The 20,911-nt window shown below is 47.5% G+C and overlaps 2 protein-coding genes across 10 annotated transcripts in view; both read right to left on the bottom strand.

The window, feature by feature from the left end:
- The window catches only part of BBS4 (Bardet-Biedl syndrome 4), a 34,520-nt gene extending 21,052 nt beyond the window's left edge, over positions 1–13,468 (bottom strand). For 2 of the 9 annotated variants that reach the window (XM_040706255.2, XM_040706256.2), the window contains exons 1-3: positions 13,419–13,459; positions 13,156–13,207; positions 1,288–1,326 (exon numbers count right to left, since the gene is read on the bottom strand). In XM_040706255.2, coding sequence (XP_040562189.1) covers positions 1,288–1,326; positions 13,156–13,207; positions 13,419–13,442 — 115 coding nt within the window. In that variant the 5' untranslated portion in view covers positions 13,443–13,459. Of the gene's footprint in view, positions 1–194; positions 308–1,287; positions 1,327–2,157; positions 2,336–2,643; positions 2,891–13,155; positions 13,208–13,418 lie in introns of all 9 variants that reach the window. The other 7 variants (XM_040706258.2, XM_046898968.1, XM_046898967.1 and 4 more) reach the window with 7 other exon arrangements.
- Positions 13,469–13,916: 448 nt separating this feature from the next.
- The window catches only part of ARIH1 (ariadne RBR E3 ubiquitin protein ligase 1), a 49,292-nt gene continuing 42,297 nt past the window's right edge, over positions 13,917–20,911 (bottom strand). The window contains exons 10-14 of the mRNA NM_001030387.3: positions 20,313–20,443; positions 20,159–20,216; positions 18,630–18,890; positions 17,705–17,817; positions 13,917–15,560 (exon numbers count right to left, since the gene is read on the bottom strand). Coding sequence (NP_001025558.2) covers positions 15,476–15,560; positions 17,705–17,817; positions 18,630–18,890; positions 20,159–20,216; positions 20,313–20,443 — 648 coding nt within the window. The 3' untranslated portion in view covers positions 13,917–15,475. The remainder of the gene's footprint in view (positions 15,561–17,704; positions 17,818–18,629; positions 18,891–20,158; positions 20,217–20,312; positions 20,444–20,911) is intronic.

Here is a 20,911-nt window from a genome sequence, read left to right as displayed (position 1 = left end):
GAGAGGTCAAACTCAGTTCTTTGAAACTGTGAAGTGACTGAAACATCCCAGTTCTGAGGCAGCTGAGGCTATTGGCAGAAAGATGTATCTGATGCAGAGGAACAGCATAGCCCACACCCCAATATTTCAGCCAGAAGGCGCTTGCAGCAGTAATTATGGCCAACCACGGACGGATGTTGCTTAGTAATACTCACGTTGGGTTTAGAAGTTTAACACACTGCTGTGCATTTCATTAAGGCTCGGAATGTATTGCTTCTTACTTGCTTCTACAGCTCGGATGCTGTTAGTTGTAAGGTAACCATAGCAACTGGCAAAAAAAAGCTCGGGTGTTTGCAAGTCAGTATTATGACACCAGCGCAGAAGGCAATGTGAGGCAAAGTCTGCTGCAGGAGCCATGGCCACAGGGCTGAAGCCATGCAGGGCCACCTGATCCCAGCAGCACGCAGACCCACAGCACTGTGCAAGGAGCTGCAGGCTGAGCTCCCAGCAGCTCAGAGCAGGAGGTGGCATTTCCAAAGGCTCACAGTGCCCACCGCCTGCCTGCAGCACAGGTCAGGATCTTCCTGGCACCATGCAGTATCAACCATGGAAGCAGACAGAACCTGCTCCAACCTCCTTCTGTAAGCCTAGACTTCAAAGGAGACTTCAGAGACTACTTAATTATCAAAATTTTAATTCAAGTCAAAATTAAAGTATGCTTTATCTATTTGTGCCTACTATCACAGCTCAAAATTACAGCATCCTCTGTCATTACAATGAAATCTGTTTTAAATGGAGAACATTCAAAGGTCCTCCAGACATATATATCCTATAAGTCTCCAGCCTGATACCTGCACAGCGCAGGTCTTACTGAAAGGTTAAAAAGAAACAGAAAGCACCATTAACCCTTGCAAAAGACAGAAAATCCAGAGGGCCAGGGCCTGCTCCCCAGCACCCACAGCACAGACAGGCAGAGACACAGAGGTATTTTCTGTCCTTGTCATTCCTTTTTGCTATTGTCCTGCTGCTGACAAACAATGCAGAAATGAAAAGGATAAAATGGGCACAGACATTTCACAAACACCATCTGCAGAGCCCAGAAGAGTTAGCTGAGGAGTTGTGCTGGAAGTAAACCAAGAGAAAGCAAAAACCACCACGAGATGCAGAAGTGAACAGCATCCACATCTGCAGAGATCAAACGGTTCTGCTTCCCCTGGCAATTCACTGTCTCCAAGGATAACCACGTGGAGCTGGGAGAACACACACAGTTCTTCCTCTCGTAAAATGCATTTGGAAACAGCAACACACCTGACTGAGAACACAACAGCCTCCTTTCTTCTTTTTTCCCTAAGACAAATTGGAAAAAAAAAAAAAAAGACATAAAAAATTTTAATGTCTTTCTAAAAAGGTGACTACATTAATCTGGAGATATAAGTAACCTGAAGGTTGAGAGCCTGAGCCTATTCAAGGAAGAACACAGCAATGCTTTGGCCCTTTCTCTGAAGAAATCTAAGAGAAACATTACGAACCAAACCTGGTGTGAATGCCACAGAGGACACAGAAGAGTGTAAGGACAAAAACTGTGAGGAAACTGATAAATGACTCAACATTAGAACTTGTCTAATCCCCCCAGAAGGGGCTGTGGGGAGCAAAGGACTGGTAGCTGGGCTTTGTATTCTTTTCAGAGGTGCAAAGAATTAATGACATTTGTTCACAGATCTCTGCAGAGCCACAGCCAGCTTAATCTGAATTCCTGTTGCTCCACAAAAGCAGTGAAATGCCTCTGTTTCATTTATCTCCAGTACCTTTGCTCCCCCATTCAGCAGATAAGGACTGTCCCACCACAAAGGGTCACTGCATTCTCTGAGGACAGTCCCCCACCTACTTGGGAGAAAGAGAGGAAGACATCCTATGCCTTTCTGAAAGGACCCAGTTCAACTTTTGCCAGTCCTACTATCTATGCATTTTTTCAAGTTTAACAGTTACCCATGAAATACCTACAAACAAAACCAGGTGTCACACGTCACACAGCTGCAGCATCCCCAGAGCAGCACAAGGCCAGGCTGCTGCAGCAGCAGCAGCAGAGAAAGACGCAGAGGCACCACCTCCCAGTCTCCCAACAGGGACGATGGGAAACAGTGGATGCTCCAAAGGGCATGCAACCATTTGCAATCTTACCCTAATTAGACACTGGAACACAAATGGCCACTCGGAAGCTTTCTGTACAGAGGAAGGCCAGGAGCTTGGCCTCAGTAGGAGGAGCTGAGTGCATGCATCACATCTCTCGGGCTGTCTGCAAAGCAATTTTCCATTTCTTCCAATATACGGACCTTCAGAAGTTCCTCGTGTGTAACTGCTGCAGAAGACAGAGAAGCACACTACTCTTTGTCACCTCTTACACAGCCCTGGTCCAGCACGTACTACAGGTTAGGAAAGCAGTGGTTTAGACCATTTTAATGGCGAAATAAACCAATACATTTTCTGAATACCAATCTGCTCTCAGGCCAGACAAAGAAAACACAATAATCCAAGAAGTTGGTAACAACAGTGAGGATTTATAACTTCTGTAATTACCTTTTGGCCTCTGTTTTCTGGCATTACAACAGCCTAGTCTCATTAAGCAATGGTGACGGGGAGCCAGGCACCAAACACATGACTGAATACCTTGGTGAAGGGATATGCCAGCTCCTCTGCAGTGTTTTGACTGAGAATCCATCTGATCCCCCCTCTCTCGGAGGCCAGTGATTGACTGCACAACCCACTTCCAACAACGTGATTTTTCTTTCTGACAACACGCCCTTAAGGAAGTCGCTGGAGTGGAAACTCCGACAGAATCGGGGGAAGATCATCAGGTTTGTATCAGCGCTGTGCTATCATCGCTCTTCACTGGATTCATCCTGTTATGGATTTTCTCAAAGGACCGGAAAGAAATCAAATCAGAGTTATTCTCTCTTGCAAGAATCACCCTATGAAATTGCATCTTGATATTGGGTCATTGTAGCTTAGTTATGAACAAAGAGAGGTCTTTGAATTTAATGAAAGGCTTTGGAAATTGCTGTAGTGTAAAGAGAGGGGATAAAAGCACAAACAAAGAAATTCATAGGAGATTCCTACTGCATTCCAGGGGGAAGGGACTGCTGCCCTGCCAAAATACATAACCTATTGCCCACACAACACACTGCGCAAGGAGAGGGCAGGAGAACTTCAGGAAGGTGATTTTAAGAAGTATTTTATTATGTAGGAGCCACACGTATCACTGCCTGGATACAGTGCGGTCAGCACTATGCATGTGGGTAAGACGTAATTTGGGTCCTGACTCTGCCCCTCCCAAAACCCACATGCTGTGAAGCCAAACCCTCCAGCCTCGAGAAAGTACACAGCTACTTCCAAAATGAATGAGCACAGATGAAACACCCCACGTCTCTTACTAATGTACCATTTTGCTATTAGCAGAAAAAAATGCAGTGAAGTGCACCTTGCTCACAGAAGGAACCCAAGAGGGAAGCTTGGCTGCAGCAAAAGCACAGTGTTATCTCCCCTCATCAGAGAGGGCGAGGCTGACACTAGCATCCAAAAGCAGGATCGAGCTTGTTGATCTGAGGTTCATTTCCCATTCTACCGCATCCCTCAGCTCCCAGCTCAGCCTCCTCGAGGCCTTGGCTGACACCATTACCAGGGTTACAGTCACTCTGAGTTAGGGAAGGCTCGCTGCTGGGCATGGCTGCAGTTGCAATCCAAAATGAAGCTCGGTGCTTTCACAACTGTGTTTAATTAAATGCTGATAGGAAGGGAAAGGCAGAGAGGAAACCAGCTGTGCACTTCTCCCTTTTGCCTTGAGCAGCACAGGCTGCCAGCACGAGGCACAGGGCAAAAGCTGGTGGGAGAGAGGTGATGAGCACCTTCTAGGAAAATAACACTAAAATAATAAGGAACAAACCCAAACAGCTACTATAAAACAACACACTGCTGCCATGGAACTGCATTTTCCAAAGTAAGGTAGAAATAACAGAGAGAAAGGAAGCTCTCGCTGAAGGATTTTACATTTAAGAACAGACTGCTTTGATAGCAGTGAAGCACCCTACAAATTCCTCGCTGCGCTGGTGCACAGACACATGCAACGAGAAATCCTCCTCCTCTCCCAGGCACCCAAAGGCTTCGACTGAGCTCCTGGTGATGAAAAATACATTACAGCTTTGAATTGAAATTCGTACAAGAACGCTGCCCTTCCCACGCCCAGCCCCAGCTCTGTAGTTGAAACAAGCATAAATGGAGATAAAATGTACTCAAAGCTCAGGAGTGATGAAAAATGGCTCAGCAAACCACGGCCCAAAGGCGGCTGTTCGCACTGCGTGGTGCTCGTATGTGAGACTGCAGGTGTCTGTGCACACAAATACCTACAAAATGCACACATACACAACAGAAACACGGAGAGAGCCTTCTGCAACCCTCTCTTGGCACCGCCGCGGCCATTCCCTGTTGAATCCTGTTTTCCCTTTTGCAAATTGCTGCCGGAACACCTTTAAATCAAATGACAGACCCGTGCGGTTCCTCGTTATTTACAGTCAGCTGGGGTTAATAAAACTCATCAGACACAATCCCGAGGCTGTCAAGAAAGCCATAACTCATGGCTGCGATCTGACGACCGGTATTAATAGCTTCATGAGACGCTGCAAAGCAGCTGAACAAAAAGGCGACATTTCTGACTCTACATCTCCCCCTGCAGGAACATCAGCCACAGTCACACGGAAGAGCTGAAAATTCGGTCTTAAAAGTTGATTTATACAGTAGGAAAAAAAAGAAATAAAAGGCATTTCCTGTTGCTAGTTCACACCACAGCAATCGCAAAGAGTTCCAGCTCCTACTTCAGTGCACCTTCTGTTTGATGACATTTAAAGCTCTGGGTTGCTCCAAATAAAATGATGTTCTCTGCAAGACAACAGCTGCACTGGTTATTCGCTATGGGTGTCGTACAATGGGGACATTATAGGATAGAAGTAAATACAGGCCTGCGGGCACCATGGGCTTCCCAGCACCACAGCGATGCTGCCAGTGGCAGAACCAGTTTGGTTACAGGGAGATGTCCATTAGCAGCATGAAGCTGGTGAGGTACTGCTCTGCAGAGCTGATGCCCTTAGAGTGACGGAGGGGAACCACAGATACATCAGCCTGATCGTCACGGCACAATGCAGTCAATTCAAACCTGAGACAGCAAGCAGCCTTGGGATGAAATCAAGGAACACACACGTACCTACAGACCAACCTGGAGGACTCAAACCTTTGGCATAGCTCTTTCCTGTTCTCTTCTCCCCTGAAACACCTTCATCCTGCTCAGAGCCTTGTGCGAGCATCCCGGGAGGCAAGGAGAGCAGGCTGCCTTTGGGTGATGCTCGTCAGTGCTGCTCCTCAATAAGAGAGGCAGAGAGCACAGAACAAAATGCCCTATCTGGAGCTGGAGAGGTCAGAGATGTGAACTTATCAAAAAGCAGGGATGGGAGAGATTTCCCCCACAAAAGAAGTAATGCTGGCTGCAGTTGTTCCCAAAGTAACCTGCATGACCAGCTTCTCATTAACTCCTGTATCAGGAGCACGGCAGCGACCAGCGCTTTCAGGATTTCCAGTGTAATCCTTCCTTTGGCTTCAATACGTGCACTCTGGCTTTTTCTATCTACAGTGCAAGGTGTTTTGCATGGAAATTGAAACTTATATTGGTATAAGGCTTTCATAAGAGGCAGCATTCCTGACTGAAAGTAAAACAAAATCAAGGCATGCAGAGCAGCGCAGCGCAGTCCCAACAGCCTCCAAAACATCCCACTCAGCAGCGAGCAGAGAAACCCGTCCTCATTTCATCCCTGCAAACGAAGCGTGCTTTACAGCCGGGTGCGTGACGGCGCGCTGCTTCCTGCCACAAGAGCCCGGTTCTGAATGCAGTTTTCCATACATACTGCCTCAGGATGATGTTCTCCACGCAAGATGTGCGTCCCACTGTGTGCCCCAGAATGAACGTTCGCCTCTGCAGTCAGTTTTCCCTGCTGTTTGTCTCGTCTTTAGTTACACATGTGCACCTACAACTACAGGGACACTTTCCACCAGATGCCTTGCCTCGGCCTAGTTAGGATGAATACAAAAATAAATCACAGCTAGCTGCTGAATGAAATCAGAAATCACTACACAGCCTGAATGTGCAGTGTTTAAGCAGCAGGGTTTCTGCAGCACCCGGTACACAGCCTGTGTGGGGAAGGGGATAGAACCCGAAAGAAAGGATGGGTCTCTTTGTTAAGGCACTGAGGATGCTTATGAGACACAAAAGCTCTCTGCTGCTGGACAAAGCACCGAGCCAAGCTGCCCAAAGGCAGCCTCCACCCACAGCGCTGCCATCTCCCCACACTCACAACACACGTAGTGATGCTCCGGACACAGAGGTGTTACGGTGTACACAGCTCATAACCCCAAAAACGCCAGCCCTCCAGTGTCTGTATGCCCAAAATGAGATCCACTTTCGACTTTCTTCTCACACCTCTTGTTGACAATGAGCATTGCAAACACTGTCCCGTGAGTCTTTAACATCCAACCCACGGAGTACGACACAGAAGAACTTTACAGCATCAGGGAATTCATCTGTGCTGAAGACAAACACTACACCTGGCTGTATCCTACATGATGGAGGTTTTTATTACTTCAAACTCTCACTGAGCTGTTCCTTTATCAGTGGGTGCCATCACTCCTGTACAACGGATGATGTCGGAGTGCTGGGCAAAAGCCAGCGTGCAATAACGTGACAGAAGACTCAAGCTGCACAGACATCAATTCTGCCATTCTTCAGCAGGATGCACCTCCCACAGCTTAGGCATCTGAAAATTAAAGCATCCGAGTTATGGCTTGGGCTGTCCGGAAGTATCGGAGAGGAAGATGTGTCCCTGGGGAGTAATTCCCCTCATCCTGAGATGGGAGAGGGCACAGGAGCGGCATCAGATGCAAATTCCCACTTAGCAAATAGGGGATCTGCTCTGACTTGGAGCTCCACGTCCAACGTATCTAAACTGTTTGTTGCTGCTTTAATTCTTAGACACTCCCACTAGGAGCTGCCATTTCATCCGTAAGCAGTACACCAGGCAAACACAAGGCTGAATGCTTTAAAATACCGAAGGCACTGCCTAGCACCAAGGGCTTTTAAAGGAAGCTGAGTGGTGAGGTGTTGGCACAGGCTGCCCAGAGGGGCTGTGGATGCCCATCCCTGGAAGTATTTAAGGCCAGGCTGGGGCGCTGGGCAGCCTGATCTCACACTTGCTCAAGCAGCCAGCAGCCCTGCCTGCAGCAGGGGGGTTGGAATGGGATGATCCTTAAGATGCCTTCCAACCCACACCACGGTACGATGCTGTGATTCTACAAGAAGTATGCTGCAGCTGTACCTCCCCCACCTGCTGCCCCTAGCACAGTGTTGTATATTTCTTAGTTACCAAATCAGCAAAAGACACTCCAATGGCTCCTGCTTGCTACAACAGCTGGCGCTTCTTTTCATTGCCTAAGTTTGCAGCAGGCCTACATGTTACAGTCTTGAGAGAACAACACACCCACTGTGCTGCATCCCAGAGTCCCCGATGGTGCCCTCACAGATATTAATGTGCACACACAAGAGGGCAGAGCTGCACCAGCACATTCCAACTTCAGCTTTTCCAGTTCTTTACGACGCGGGGGGCTACTGAGCTGTTGGTGTGAGGCCAAAGGGATGAAGTGAAATGTTGTATACCATTTAATTACCCAAAAATGATCAATCAAGTTTCTTCAAAACGAACACCATCTGTGTCAGATCACAAACAAAATACCTGCAGCAGCGCTACCCGCTTGTAAAGAGGAAAATACTACATCTTCATATGGAACAATGATGGAATTACCAACTAATCTATATTATTTAGAAATAATTTTCTTACACTCAGTTTGAAGGTTGAAACGGATGCCAAAAGCTGGTGTGCACATGGGCAAGCAGGAGCAATCTAGTACATCCAGACTCCTGGAAATGCATTTGTTCCCCACACACACAGCACTTCCACTAAGGTCCTTCCTTTCTGACACAGCCAGAAGCATCATTAATTTTTTATCTGGATTCCTCAGGTAGTTTCACTCCGAGCAGTTCAAAGGCAACTCAGAAGCTAGTTCAAGGAATGGATTAATATTGATTCAAAACCCGTCAGGAACTTGGAAGTGCCCAGCCAGCAGTGCACGGCGCCTGCTCATCAGGTACCACCAAGATGCGCCCTTCAGCAGAACGCAGGCAGGAGCAGGAGGGATGCCCTGCAACTGTCTGTGTCAGCTGCCTGCGGACAAAGCAAGACGCACCCACAGGACAGCTCCTAAAAGATGCCTATTTCTGCACATGCTGAAGTTGTTTCTTAAGGAGCAGTCGCATTTTGAGATCATCACGAGCGCTTCCTAACAAGAGTCAGTACCAGGCAAAGGGAGGTTTACTGCTCATCGAAGTGGCACCTGCAATTATTTGTTATTGGAACCCACTGACGATATCTCCATGCTCAAGGATGAGTACCTAAACAAAAAGGACAGCACTATCAGTGCTTGAGCAAAATGCTGCTGTGGGATTCAGCTGGACGAGAATAATAAATATCACTTGAGAATATTCCAAAATCCAATGAAACAAAAGAAACTACACTGGTGAGATGCAAAAACCCCGCACCTTTGTCATCTATCCACACCTTGGGTTTCTGCGTGGTAAAAGAGCACAAAGGAACGGGCTGAAACCACAGCTTTAAAACACATGCTTCCCCACCTCTGCTGATTTACTCACAGCAGCCAGACCGAAATCAAACTTGGCTGTCACTTACAGAGGGACACTGAGCACCCATGTGTTATCACTGAGAAAACCTTGGGTCAGCACCTTCCAATGCAGTAACATCAGAGAGATCTTCACGTGGTCAGAATCAGATGACCTCTGAGGTCCCTTCCAACCCAAGCCATTCTATGATTCACCTCCTCCCTTCTGGAGGCCCACAAGACATCCTGGCTGGTGACACCGTAATCACACAAGACAGAAGTGGAACCCACCTCGGACAGCAAAGGAGATGAAGCCTCCCGAGCCTGGCAGCAGCCCAACAGCTGGCGGATCGTGCAGAAGCACTCTGATGTGAAGCGATGAGCTGTTAAAGCGCCCCGCGGGCAGAGCTGAGCGGGGCACGCAGCGCTCCTCCCTTCTGCTGTGCTCTGCCATCCTCAGCAGCACTCAAACAGGTCAAGCAGCACACTGCCACGGGTGCACTCAGATAGGATTTTTCACTTCACGTCCCCAAATGTATCTCACAAAAACTAAGATCTAATATTTGTGTAGAAATCTAAATACATTAAAAATTGTCCCAACACCCCCGAACCGTTACTAAGCTAACACAAGAGCCCAGAACTGCCTTTCTAAATAGTATTTTTCATGACACAGTGAGATAAATTCAAGCTATATCCCCCAAAAAATCAGCCATACAAAAGAGCTTTCTCCACCACAACATTATCAGTGCAAACTGACTCGGCTGCCTGTGTGGCAAAAGGAAAGAGGAAGCATGGGAGACACGCTGGTTCAATTCAAACCAGTAAAGTGTTTTGGAAAATACCCGATGAATTTAAAATGCAGCCAGGAGATTAAACCCCCACCTCAGAAGGCTGATGTTAACTCTACGCTGCTTCAGGGAACAGAGCTTCCTTTATTCCATCAACCCACTGCTTGGGGACAAAATATCAACAGAGGGAGAGTTATGGATCTTGATGCAGCAACAAAGGGAATTGCCTTTTGGAGCGGCTCTCCCCACGGGGGGAAAAGGACAAAATAATGAATGTTTTCAGCTATCAATGTGTCACTTGCTGAGTAACAACTCAGGTCCCCAGGTGCCACAAGACACGCAGAGGGGTTTGCCTTCAGTCCTTCCACTGAGAGACAAAACACACGTCTGCAGTTTGTCACTCAAATTACTTCTTGCAAATCTGAACCATTTTCAGAACCAGCAATCTCAACCCTAGTTGAAATGCTTCAAACCTAGTGCAAACACAGGCAAGCTGCACCAACCTGGATTAACCATGGTGACAGTTCAGGTTAGGACTCCAGTGGTGGCCTGGCCACATTCTACCCCATTTGTATACAGTGATGTCACTGGTTATTGTAATACATGCTCTGTTCAGGCACAAATTCAACCTGCACCAAACTTTTTGCAGAGGGGCATAAGCTGTCACATCATAGCAACTTCATATCTCATCAACCCGCTTGTGCCTATGCTGCTTTCAGAATCTCTCTTGCATCCCACCTGGAAATACAACGCAAATTAAAAAGGCAAATTGCTGCAACAGAAAATTACCATTCAGTGCTCCAAAATGTCGGTTTACAGTAAATTTAGCAGCACTCTTCTGCACAAAAACAACAGACGCAGATCAGCCTGGCTCCTTCGAGTCGTGATACAGGGAGAGAGACTTCAATAAGAAATCCTAGATAAAAAAATCTTCTTAAAAAAACAAACTCTCCCAGGTAAGAAATGCCAAACTCCCCACAGAACATAAAGCATTGCTTTTATTCATTGCTTCTCTTCCTCCCTGACATACCCCTCAGCAGCACACTTACAGGCAGAGGACACCGTTACATCACTCCCTATTGCAGATCTTGCTGCTGCCCTCATTTCCCAGGGATTAACGAGCAGCTCAGACCAGCTTTTGCCCACTGCACAGAAGGCAGCGCAGTCAAATACTTAATGGCAAAGGTCCCCAAACCCTCTCATTTAAGAACTGCCCGCCACGGGTGCCCCAGGTACTGGAGATGCCTGAGTTTACCTTGGGATGCTGACATAATTACACAAGCTCCAGGCTAGATTCTTTTTTTGTCTTTGCGATAGTTAATCTTGACTAAAGAGTCACATTGGCACACAAGGGAGACCTGGGGACACTAAGAACTGGATTCCATTTACTGGCTGTTTCCCTCTGGCACACAGCTGTATGAACACTGATGCCAAATCAAGAATGGGAAAGGAAGGTTGTAAAACCCCAAAGAGTGCTGGTGGCCTAAGGAAGCATCCAGCTCAGTTTCAGATTTGCAATGCAAAATGCCAAGTTATGAGAGAAAGCTCCTCAACAACAGCGGTGAGCAAGTAATGTTTCATCAAACAGCAAGATCTGCAAAATGGTCCTGTTAAGGAAGTCACAACTGTCTCATCTCGCCCTCCCAAATGATCAATACTAAACCACGCACACTTAAAAGCAGAAAGGCTTGGATGGTTTAACAAGCACACAGACAGAGGGAAGGCAGCTTCCACACAGCACACCCCTGCTGCTTGTTTGTAAGGTTGATGGCCCCATCTTTCTTGCTCAGCTACTCCATTCACTCATGAATTATGCAGAGTTGACTTAATAGAGCCAGGAAATAGTGTGGCAGTGATAGCCCATCCCCTGGCAAACACCATCAGTCTTGTAGCTGCCTTAGAGAACTGAAGGCACACAGTGTCCCGAAAAAACAGGCAGAAGGCACAGCCTCCCAGCCTACAAACATCACAGGTGTGACTTGTATGAGAACAAGCAATGATGTGGGGTTGCTGGGGACGAGGGGACCAGAGTCATCATCTGTATAGAGAAGGATGGAGACAAACCATCTCGCTACGGAGTCAATCAGTGCCTTCAGGAAAAAACACAACAGCCACCCTTACCCCAAAGGAGTTGGTAGTGCAGATAAAACCAAAGTCTGTTTTCACTTGCGTTCAGGCCTGAAGCAATAGCAGTCCCTTCCCATCTCCAGGCAATGCACCAGAGGCAAGCTGACAAAGTTAGGTCAAATGAGGGCTGTGCACGGTTAGCATGGCCTCCCCAAAAAGATGGACACTTGAGGAAGGGAAATCCACAAAAGCCAAATCTCACTCCAGGCAGGTACACAGGTCTCTATATTGAGCAGATCTGCATGAGGAGAGCAAGCACTGTAGGCTTTAGGAGACTCCGTACAAAACACCAGGATTTAGTCAGACTTTTTGAAACAATAACTTAAATTGTTACTGGTCCAGTTCAGATTCAACCCAAACTTCGAAACACCTCAGACAGTTAATTAAATAAGAAAATAACATAGCAAACGATAGCTATGTCCCAACCTGACTGATCTCACCCATACATCCCTTTTACTTCATAACTTTGAAAATGCAAATGCGAAATATCGACAGCACGTAATGTTAGCTTCTCAGTATCATTTTTACAGTAAGACATTGTGTGGATAAATGCAAGTATCAACAGAACCTGGAAGTACAAAGCCACTCTTTATTATTAAAGAGATAAATGAAAAAAAAAGATAAATGAAGATCAAATCCATTAACAACCCAGGCAGTATGTATTGCATATAAAACAAAGTCTCTCGGGTTGTAAGAAGCATTCTGTAGGTAGTATGTAAGTTAGCCAGCAACAGCACAGAGCTAGTGACTACACAGGCCCTAGAAAAAAGTACTTCTGGTGGATGAAAAGCCGCACACGAGGCAGCAGTGTCCATTTGGGGTCTGGAAAGCCAACGGCATCCTGGGCTGCACCAACAGAGGGGTGGCAGCGGGCAGGGAGGGGACTGTCCCCTCTGCTCTGCCCTCGTGAGGCCCCACCTGCAGGACTGCGTCCAGGCCTGGGGCCCCCAGCACAGGAAGGGTGCGGAGCTGCTGGAGCGGGGCCAGAGGAGGGCACGGAGATGCTCCCAGGGCTGCACACCTCTGCTATGGAGACGGGCTGAGGAGCTGGGGGTGTTCAGCCTGGAGAAAAGGCTGTGAGGAGACCTCATTGCGGCCTTCCAGGACTTGAGGGGAGCTTACAAACAGGAGGGAGAGCGACTTTGTACACGTGCAGACAGCGATAGACAGGACGAGGGGGAGTGGCTTTAAGCTAACAGAGGGGACGTGGAGGTGAGGTGTGAGGAGGACGCTGCTGACCCAGAGGCGGTGAGGCGCTGGCACTGCTGCCCAGAGCTGTGGGTGCCCCATCCCCGGAGGTGACAAGGACACGGGTGGGCGCTGGGCAGCCTGAGCGGAGCTCCATGATCCTTACAGTCCATTCTAACCCGAGCCATCCTATGATCCTACATGATGCCTGCCTCATTTTTCCCAGAGAGCATTCAATCCTTACTAGACTTCTTCTACGAAGAAATCTTAAGACCAGCCTGCCCGAGAAGCACAACCAAATCTTAAAACCAACCTCTTTTAGGATGGGGCTTTGGCGGTCCCGCCACCACTGGCGACGAAGAAACCTGAGGAGAGAGAAGCGCAGCGTTACCACAGCGGCACGGCCCCCACCCGCAGCTTCCCAACAATTCCCACCACTCTCAACGAGAAGTTCGGTTACTCAGCGAAGATTTTTTTTTTTTGGGGGGGGGGGTATTAAAGCGAATAGCGAGGCAAAGCGAACAGAGGCAAAAGGAAGCTGCACCCAACGCAGCCCACCCCCTCCCCTCGGCTCACCGGCCCGGCCTGCGGCTCCGCCATGGCGGCGGGAGGAGCGCGGTTGCCATGGTGACGGGGCGGCGCGAGGCGGGAAGGCGCGGCCGTGAGGGGAGCGGTGGGCGGCGCCGGGCGGCGCGTGCAGCCACCGAGCAGCACAGAGAGGGCGGTCGTTCCTTGGTCGGAGGGTGCAGCGCTCCGAGTCAGAGCGGTGTTAAGGCCAGCCAGCACTCAAAACAAAGGCGGTTTCCCTTGTCGAGCCCCGCCCTCACGCACTCTGCCGCGCTGCAGGGGAGCGTTCCGATCAACACGGGAAGCTCCGGAGCCCCCCCGCGTGCCCTCCCCCCGTCGCCCGGCGCCGTTCCGAGGGCAGAAAGCCGAGCGCGGGCCGCAGCGCAACATGGCGGTGCTGCGGGCCTTCCCCAGAGCCGGCCCTGCCCTGCGGAGCCGCCCTCGGCCCCTCCTCCCCCCGGAGGCTGCACAGAGCTCGAGGCCTGGTGAAAAATACCACAGGAGGAGTTCCTATACAGGAGTAGATTTAATAAAACCACCACCAATTGTTTACTTTAACATAGCTCTTGTTACAGAAATCATAAAAATGGACTCAGCAGCTAGCTCATTAGTTTTTTCCCCTTTTAATTGAAAAATACCCCTTGATCTCAATTTCTACTGCGCTAGATGGAGTGTTAAATAGTTGCCGGGACGCTATGCCCGGAAACTGAGCCCAAAACAAACACAAAGACAATTCCATCATCTCTCCTTTTCAATGTTACGACTCATCATAATGTAAGTGAAACTTAACAGCAAGGAACGCTCCGTTGGACAGATGAGAGGGGATGGGAGAGGAGATCCACAGCCGAAATCGTGCCAGTCTTTGGAGAAGTGGTGCGAAATACCCCTCCTTGTCCTGCCTCGGAGTTCAGAGAAATAAGAAAACAACTCTAATCACACACACATCCACACAGCTCCTGGAGGCTGAGCGCGTGTCCTGCGTGCGTGGATGGGAACAGCAGAGTTGGACTGGGGCAGGTCAAGCAGTACCAGTGTGGGGGAAGAAAAAACACAGGGTGGGGGGAAAAAAAGGCAAAGCATCCTGAATCACAATGTACACTCTTCACGAATGCAATGCACGGCGGGATACCGAGTGTCAGGAGCTCAGCGGGACGGGTCCGTCGCCAGCAATGGGTATGCACAGGGTGACGGACGTAAAGGAACTGCACGAAGAGGAGAACTCCAACTTCTCTGGTGAAAGCCTTCCAAAAAGTCACTACACCAGCACACGCTTCCCCCACCCCATCCCAGGGAAAACAGAACAAGAGGAAGAAAAAAAAAAAATCAAACTGAAAGAAAATGCACAGCAAATAGACATAATCTTGAAGATTTTTAAAGAATAAATATTTTTTTGTAATTAAACATTATGCAAACACGTGCCACGCTTGCTCTTTGTCCATGCATATGCGCTATATACAACTTTGAAAAATACTGTGTTGTCCTCTTTTTTTTTTTTCTGTTTTAAAAGTCATATACAAAGTTTTTTTCCTTGCTGTGTACCCCCCTCCTCCCCTCCCCAAAAAGTCATCTTTACAAGGAGCCAATCAACATTCATCTGTGTACTGGGGGGGCAGAGAGGAGGAGGGGGGCGGGAGGCATCCCCCCTTACCAAAGTACATCAAAATGGCTGGTTTGGACATGAAAAGCAGTGTCGAGAAACTGGTTTAAATTTCATCTGTACTACACACAGGAAAAGAAAGATAGAAAAGAAAAAGGAGTCTGCTTGGAAAATGAAGCTACGTTACAAGTTAAAGTTGGAGGGTTGTTTTTTTGTTGGTTTTTTTTTTTTTTTTAGTGAGTCTGTCACACTCTTATTGGCCGCCTAGAATACTGTTGTACAATGGTTTATCTACCTTTTTTTTTTTTATTACAATATAATTTACTTAAATTTTCTGTTAACAAAACAGAAACCCGGTTCTACAGACCAGCGGTGTAACAGGCGCAGCGCCTTGTGTGTGTTTTTATTTTTATCGCATGAGCGCTCTAGATGGTAAAAGTTTCAGAGTTCGTTTTATGCAGGGCCAGTCTCAGTCCTCAATGTACTCCCACAGGTCCTTCTCGTAGCCTTCATGCACGTGCTGCAACAAAACCCTTCGTCGACTCTCGCAGTATCTGCAGCAGAGGGGGACAGCACAGAGAAAGCAGGTTAGGAGGCACAGTTCTTTCCCAGCTTTGAGTAATGCAAACCTAAATTAAGCCTTGCTTCCAAAAGGGGGTATCCCCTGAGAGGGGCTTTATATTTGTAGCCAGTTAACAGCACTAATTAAGACTTCAGTTACTCCAGTCACTCGCTCCAGGTCCCTGGTTGAAAAAAACAGCATGCAAATTTAGAGTTTCCCCATGCAAAAGCATCCCCGAAGTCCCTAGAGCTGAGAACTCTCCTTTAATAACTGAAAAATGAAAGAGCAGCAGCTGCTAGTTGGAGAAGCCAAAGCACAGTTTAGCAGTGACATCTGAAATGAGACGGAGCTCTTCTCAGAGGCATGCTGGTGCACAACAAACCCAGAGCAGGCTGGGCAAAATCTTGAGAATGCTGATTCTGCTTGGCTCCCAATGGAAGTGGCCAGGCACTGAGAGCAGGCTACAGGAAGGGGACTGGCCTGGCTAGAGAAGCTTCACCCCCTAATTCCAGTGCCTTGCAGGCTCTTTACACCTACACTCATTTGCTGCTGTATCAGTTGAAACAAAACTGATTCCAGATTTAGGTACAGTCCTACCAGGAAGAACGATAGTGAGGAAACGGGATTTCATGGGAACATATAAAAAGATGCCATGTTCATTTCAAGTGTGTTAGCCAACTAAAAAGATAAAAGCAGAGAAACATTTAAAGTATTCAGGTTCCAGGAGCAAAGTATAAATGAGCATCTCTAACACTTAGTGCTTAGTACCTGATCAGATGGGACAGATTTATCTGCATAGAACTGCTGTGTCTTCCCCTTGCTATCAGCTGCTGCAGCACAAGCCATCACACACAAAGTCCCACTGATTTAATGAAGCATGTGATAGCCAACACGCACAGTTCCTGCTTTCCCAACTTCAGTTCTTTTGTAGTGATGGGGGTTTAGAATGATGTTCTAGATGTTTTCCAGAAGCACTTTTGCAAAGTAGGAGATGAGCTTCCCAGTTCTTTAAACCCCACCTGCCCACCTCAGTAACATCCTTGGTCCCAAATCTTGCATCGTTATTCCATAAGCAGTACACATTAAGACATGACCAAACTAGTTAACTGGGACCTGCACGGGCTTGACAGATATGCACAGGCTTTCCAGAAATATGAAGGCAGGCTTGGGATGCTGTTTTCAGGCAAATCAAGCTATATCATGCTCTAGTTTCTTCTGGATAGCTGTAATCATTCCTAGAAGAGCATTCAGTTTCACAGGACCTACAGCAAACAGCCAACCCAACTTAATGGCCATTTATCAAATGCCTCCAAAGGTCTGTGAGCCTTGTCTGTTGCCAGCTGTGCTGCCAGCCTGCACAGCAGAAAGGGCCACTGGCCCACCACAGCCTAATGGCTGCTTCCAGTCCTCATGTTCCCTTCATCACTACAGCTTAGGCTACTTTGGCATATTCCTTCCCCAAGCTAGACACAGGAAATTTGGTGACTTTGGCAAAAGGCCTCAAAAAAAAAAAGTCATAATCCTGTGACTCATCCACATTTTACAGCTTTGTATTTTTCCACTGCGCAAAAGCAATTCCCCCAGGACTACAGAGAGCACTGGCACTTGTATCACCTGGGCCCAGCTCTCCTGCTCTCTTCCTGAGTTGATCAGGCTGCTTCTCTCCCTTTTCCTCAGTACAGCTTTTCTGCACTCGCTTTTTGCTCAAGGGACCTGCTGTGCAAGCAGACTCAACAGACAATGGAAAGAGCTGACTGCTTTCTTACAGCAACTTGACCTAGGCCAAAATTGTGGGTTGGGAACAACAAAGTCACTCCTTGTTCTTCCTAGACCTGCCTGTGCAGGTCTGTCTCAGCCCTGGCCACTCCTCAGTGCTCCTTCTGTGCAGTGCACGAAGAGCCGTTGCTTTTGGTCACCAGATGTCAGGGGCTGGCACAGGGCATTGCTGCTGCTTTTGCCGGAGGCTCAGGGGCAGGCTGAGGATCCCAAAGCATGGCAGGAGGCTGACATCAAGCAGCTTCCCAGGGACATGACTGGAGAAAAAGCCAACTTGGCGAGTTAACACATCACAGCATACCACAAGGGATGACAATACAGTAGGTAGGGCAGCTTTGAGATAGCTGTTCAGGAACAAACCTGTACTTATCCTGTACTTTCTGCTTTATGTCTTGCAGTGAATCTTGGGAGATATCTCGCTCAAGGTACCCAGAAAGCACCTCTGTAGCATTCTCTAAGTCTGCTTGGTTATTCTGCAAAGACAGGGGAAAAAAAAAGAAGTACTTTTAGGAGGAAGAAATGTCTTTCATCCGTCCAAATGAAAGAAAAAGCAGGATGAGCGAAACTGCATAATATTCAAGTAACCTGCTCTGAGAACCACGAATGAAAGAGAAGAAATTTCTTCCTTTGATCAGAACAGAGTCTGTGTATTTACCAGCAAGTCTTATGTCTTTCTCAATCCGGAATATCCTGGCAAGCCTGAAAAGTCTTTTCCTTACTAGCAGTACAGTGTGGTACAGGCCAAATTATCTCCCATTGTGCCCCTTGCCTATGTGTTTATTGGCAAAGCCTCTGCTGACTCCAAGTACAAGCACTGCAGCATCAGAGCACAGCGTGGACTGCTGCTCAGTAGTTCTGTGCACAGCACAGAAGCCTTCTGCTTAAGTTGTGCACCAGCAAAGGATTGTTTCAAATCGAATAGCTAATACAGTTTCACCTGCAAAGCAGATCATTTAAATCTTCTAGAGCAATTTTAATGGTAGCGCCCTTAGAAAGAGCACCAGGGAAAGGCAAAACTCCAGCTTTAAGCTTTCATGCATTCTTTGCCGGTTCAAAGCCAGAACCTTCATCCTTTTTCTTGTTTCAGAGTATGGCAACTTGTAGCTCTGCCTCCTCTGCCAGCAGAGCACCAACACGATGCCTAGCATGGCTGCCATACTGCAAACAGAAAATTCAGACAACTTCTGTACAAATGGAGACAGCAATTTCTCCAAACTTTTCAGTTTTCACCCCTATTTCACTCATCTTTGTTATCTGAGTTCCTGATAACCATGTTTTCTCCTACCTCAAAGATAATGGACTGATTATTCTTTTTGAGGTAGAAGGCAAAGACGTAAGTGTACATGAGTGTGGCACGACACTGGCAGAGGACGTCGACTGCTTTCTTCAGGAACTGCACCTCAATCCATGACATGTTGTGCTGCTGCATTTCCTCCATCTTCTGCTTCACCTGTGCATAGAGCTTGTGCTCAAAGCGCAGGCTCTGCATGTGGTTCATATAGCGGTTGCAGTAGAACAGGTACCTCTGCAGGGCTGCTCTGGATCTCTGTGTTAATTCCCATTAGGAAAAAAGAAAACAAATAGTTAAAACAAAGCAATGGCTGCAATAGAAGTAAGCCCTTCACAAGGCTCTTCCTGACACTAAGAATAAGCTTCCTCTCCAAAGGAGTTTCCTCTCCTCTCACATTGGCCAACATTGTGCAGCACTGCTAACCCTCACTCAGTGCCCCAAGGAAGGGCCAGACCCATTGCAGCTTGCTGCCGTGTGGTGGACTTTCCAGCTCAGCTGCAGCATCTTCACTCCCAGCCTCCAAAATAATTAGAATCACACTGCTGGATCCTGAAGTGTTTTTAATTTCAGCCTCCCATCTCAAGTTATGAGGACATAAATGCTTCCAGTATCATGACTAACAGCCAGAAGCAGATTTTCCTTTTTTGGCTATTAAGGAATTCTAATTAAACATTTATGGTGGTTGTGTTAAGAGGGCAACCTTAGGTTGCCTAGGCACGTTGATTACAGGGCAGGGGAAGATGCCACATGCTATGCAGTGTAAGAGATCCAAGATGACTCAATACACAGTCATTAATCTCATTTTCTTCTCGCTGACAGATCAGCTGAGAACAAGGACAACATGGGCATGGTTCAACTTGCACAGAGTCTGTACAAAGGTAGCACGCATCAGGCCAAGTCATCCCTATCTGCAGGAGGTGGAGCTGAAGGAAATACTTAGATTGTTGGCTGTAACGGTACTTTGACAGCAATGCAGGAAATGATTTCTGCAAGCTGCAGCACACAGCATGCGACTCCTCCCCATTAAAAGTTAGCAGGGGATTTGGCTCTGCTAGCCATATTCACAAAGCAGTTCAATGTATCTGCAGCTTCACTCTCAATTTCTCTTTACGTCAGGTCTCCAAGTATAATTATTGGAATAATTAAAGTCTACACTATATAAATTCAAAAAGTCTGCTGTGCTTAAACACTTCAGGATTGGCATTAAGAACTCTGCAGTGAAGAGCATTTTCCAAAGGGTGCTGGGATTGCTGTCTGACCAGCAGCACTATGATGACTTCATGCAAAGAGCTGCTGTAAAATAGACAAGGCAGCATGACAGATAACAGCTGAGTTACCGTGTTCTTTAAACTGGGCTAAAGTGATTTTGAACCTTACACAAGGCAAGAATCCAAAGCTGCTGGTGTCTTCTGGATTCATGCCCAAATCCAGGAAATTCCTCGGGGCTGATATCTAGGTTTACAGAAAGCCCAAAAGAATGGCACAGAGTTGATTTCTCTTACCACCAAAGGTTGTGGACTCACCTCCTGTGCATCCCTTGCTGCCTTTGCATCATCCTCGTTGTAACGATTGCAGTTGTACCTGTAACAGGGACACAGATGCCAGATTTCAGTTCATACAAATGCTCTTTTTCTCGTGGCTTCCTGACCTCCCCACAAGGCCCACTTCCAAACTCACCAGGCAGACCCATGAGGCTCCCAGGGGCCCAGACACACCCAGCAGAACTCAGCTTTGCAGTTCTGGTTCCGACAGACCATGTGGTTGCAGCCCCCGTCCTTCTCAATGGTGACGTGGCATTTTGGGCATTCCTGTTGACAGTACACAGAACACAGACAGGGGAAGCAAACCAGGTTCAGTCCCAGGACTTTTAGGTATGGTACCCCTTAACCACCTCCTAAAGTTAGAAGGGTTCCCATAGCAGCAAGAAATGGCACAGCGAGTGAAATACTCAACGTCCTTTTCCCCTTTGATCATTAAGTTCTTCTTCCAAGTCACGCCTTTAATACCAAACTCAGAGCTGCCAAGATAGCAAACTGAAAAAAAAACCTAAACCTCTAAGGAACAACACATTTCACCTACACTGCTATCGCACATCCCTAGCAGTAAACTGGATGGGTTATTTTCACAACCTTCTCTAAAATTACAGTAGTATTGATTGATGATCCATAATTGCCCAGGGGAAGGCATCTGGCTTTCCTCACTGTCAAGTGTTTGGTTCACTGCAGCACTCAAACCTGAAACAAGCTTAACAGTGAGCTGGTACCACGCTGCTATCA

This window comes from Gallus gallus, chromosome 10 (genome assembly GCF_016699485.2).
Source record: "Gallus gallus isolate bGalGal1 chromosome 10, bGalGal1.mat.broiler.GRCg7b, whole genome shotgun sequence".
Taxonomy (NCBI): domain Eukaryota; kingdom Metazoa; phylum Chordata; class Aves; order Galliformes; family Phasianidae; genus Gallus; species Gallus gallus.
This window is presented reverse-complemented; position numbering and strand designations above follow the sequence as displayed.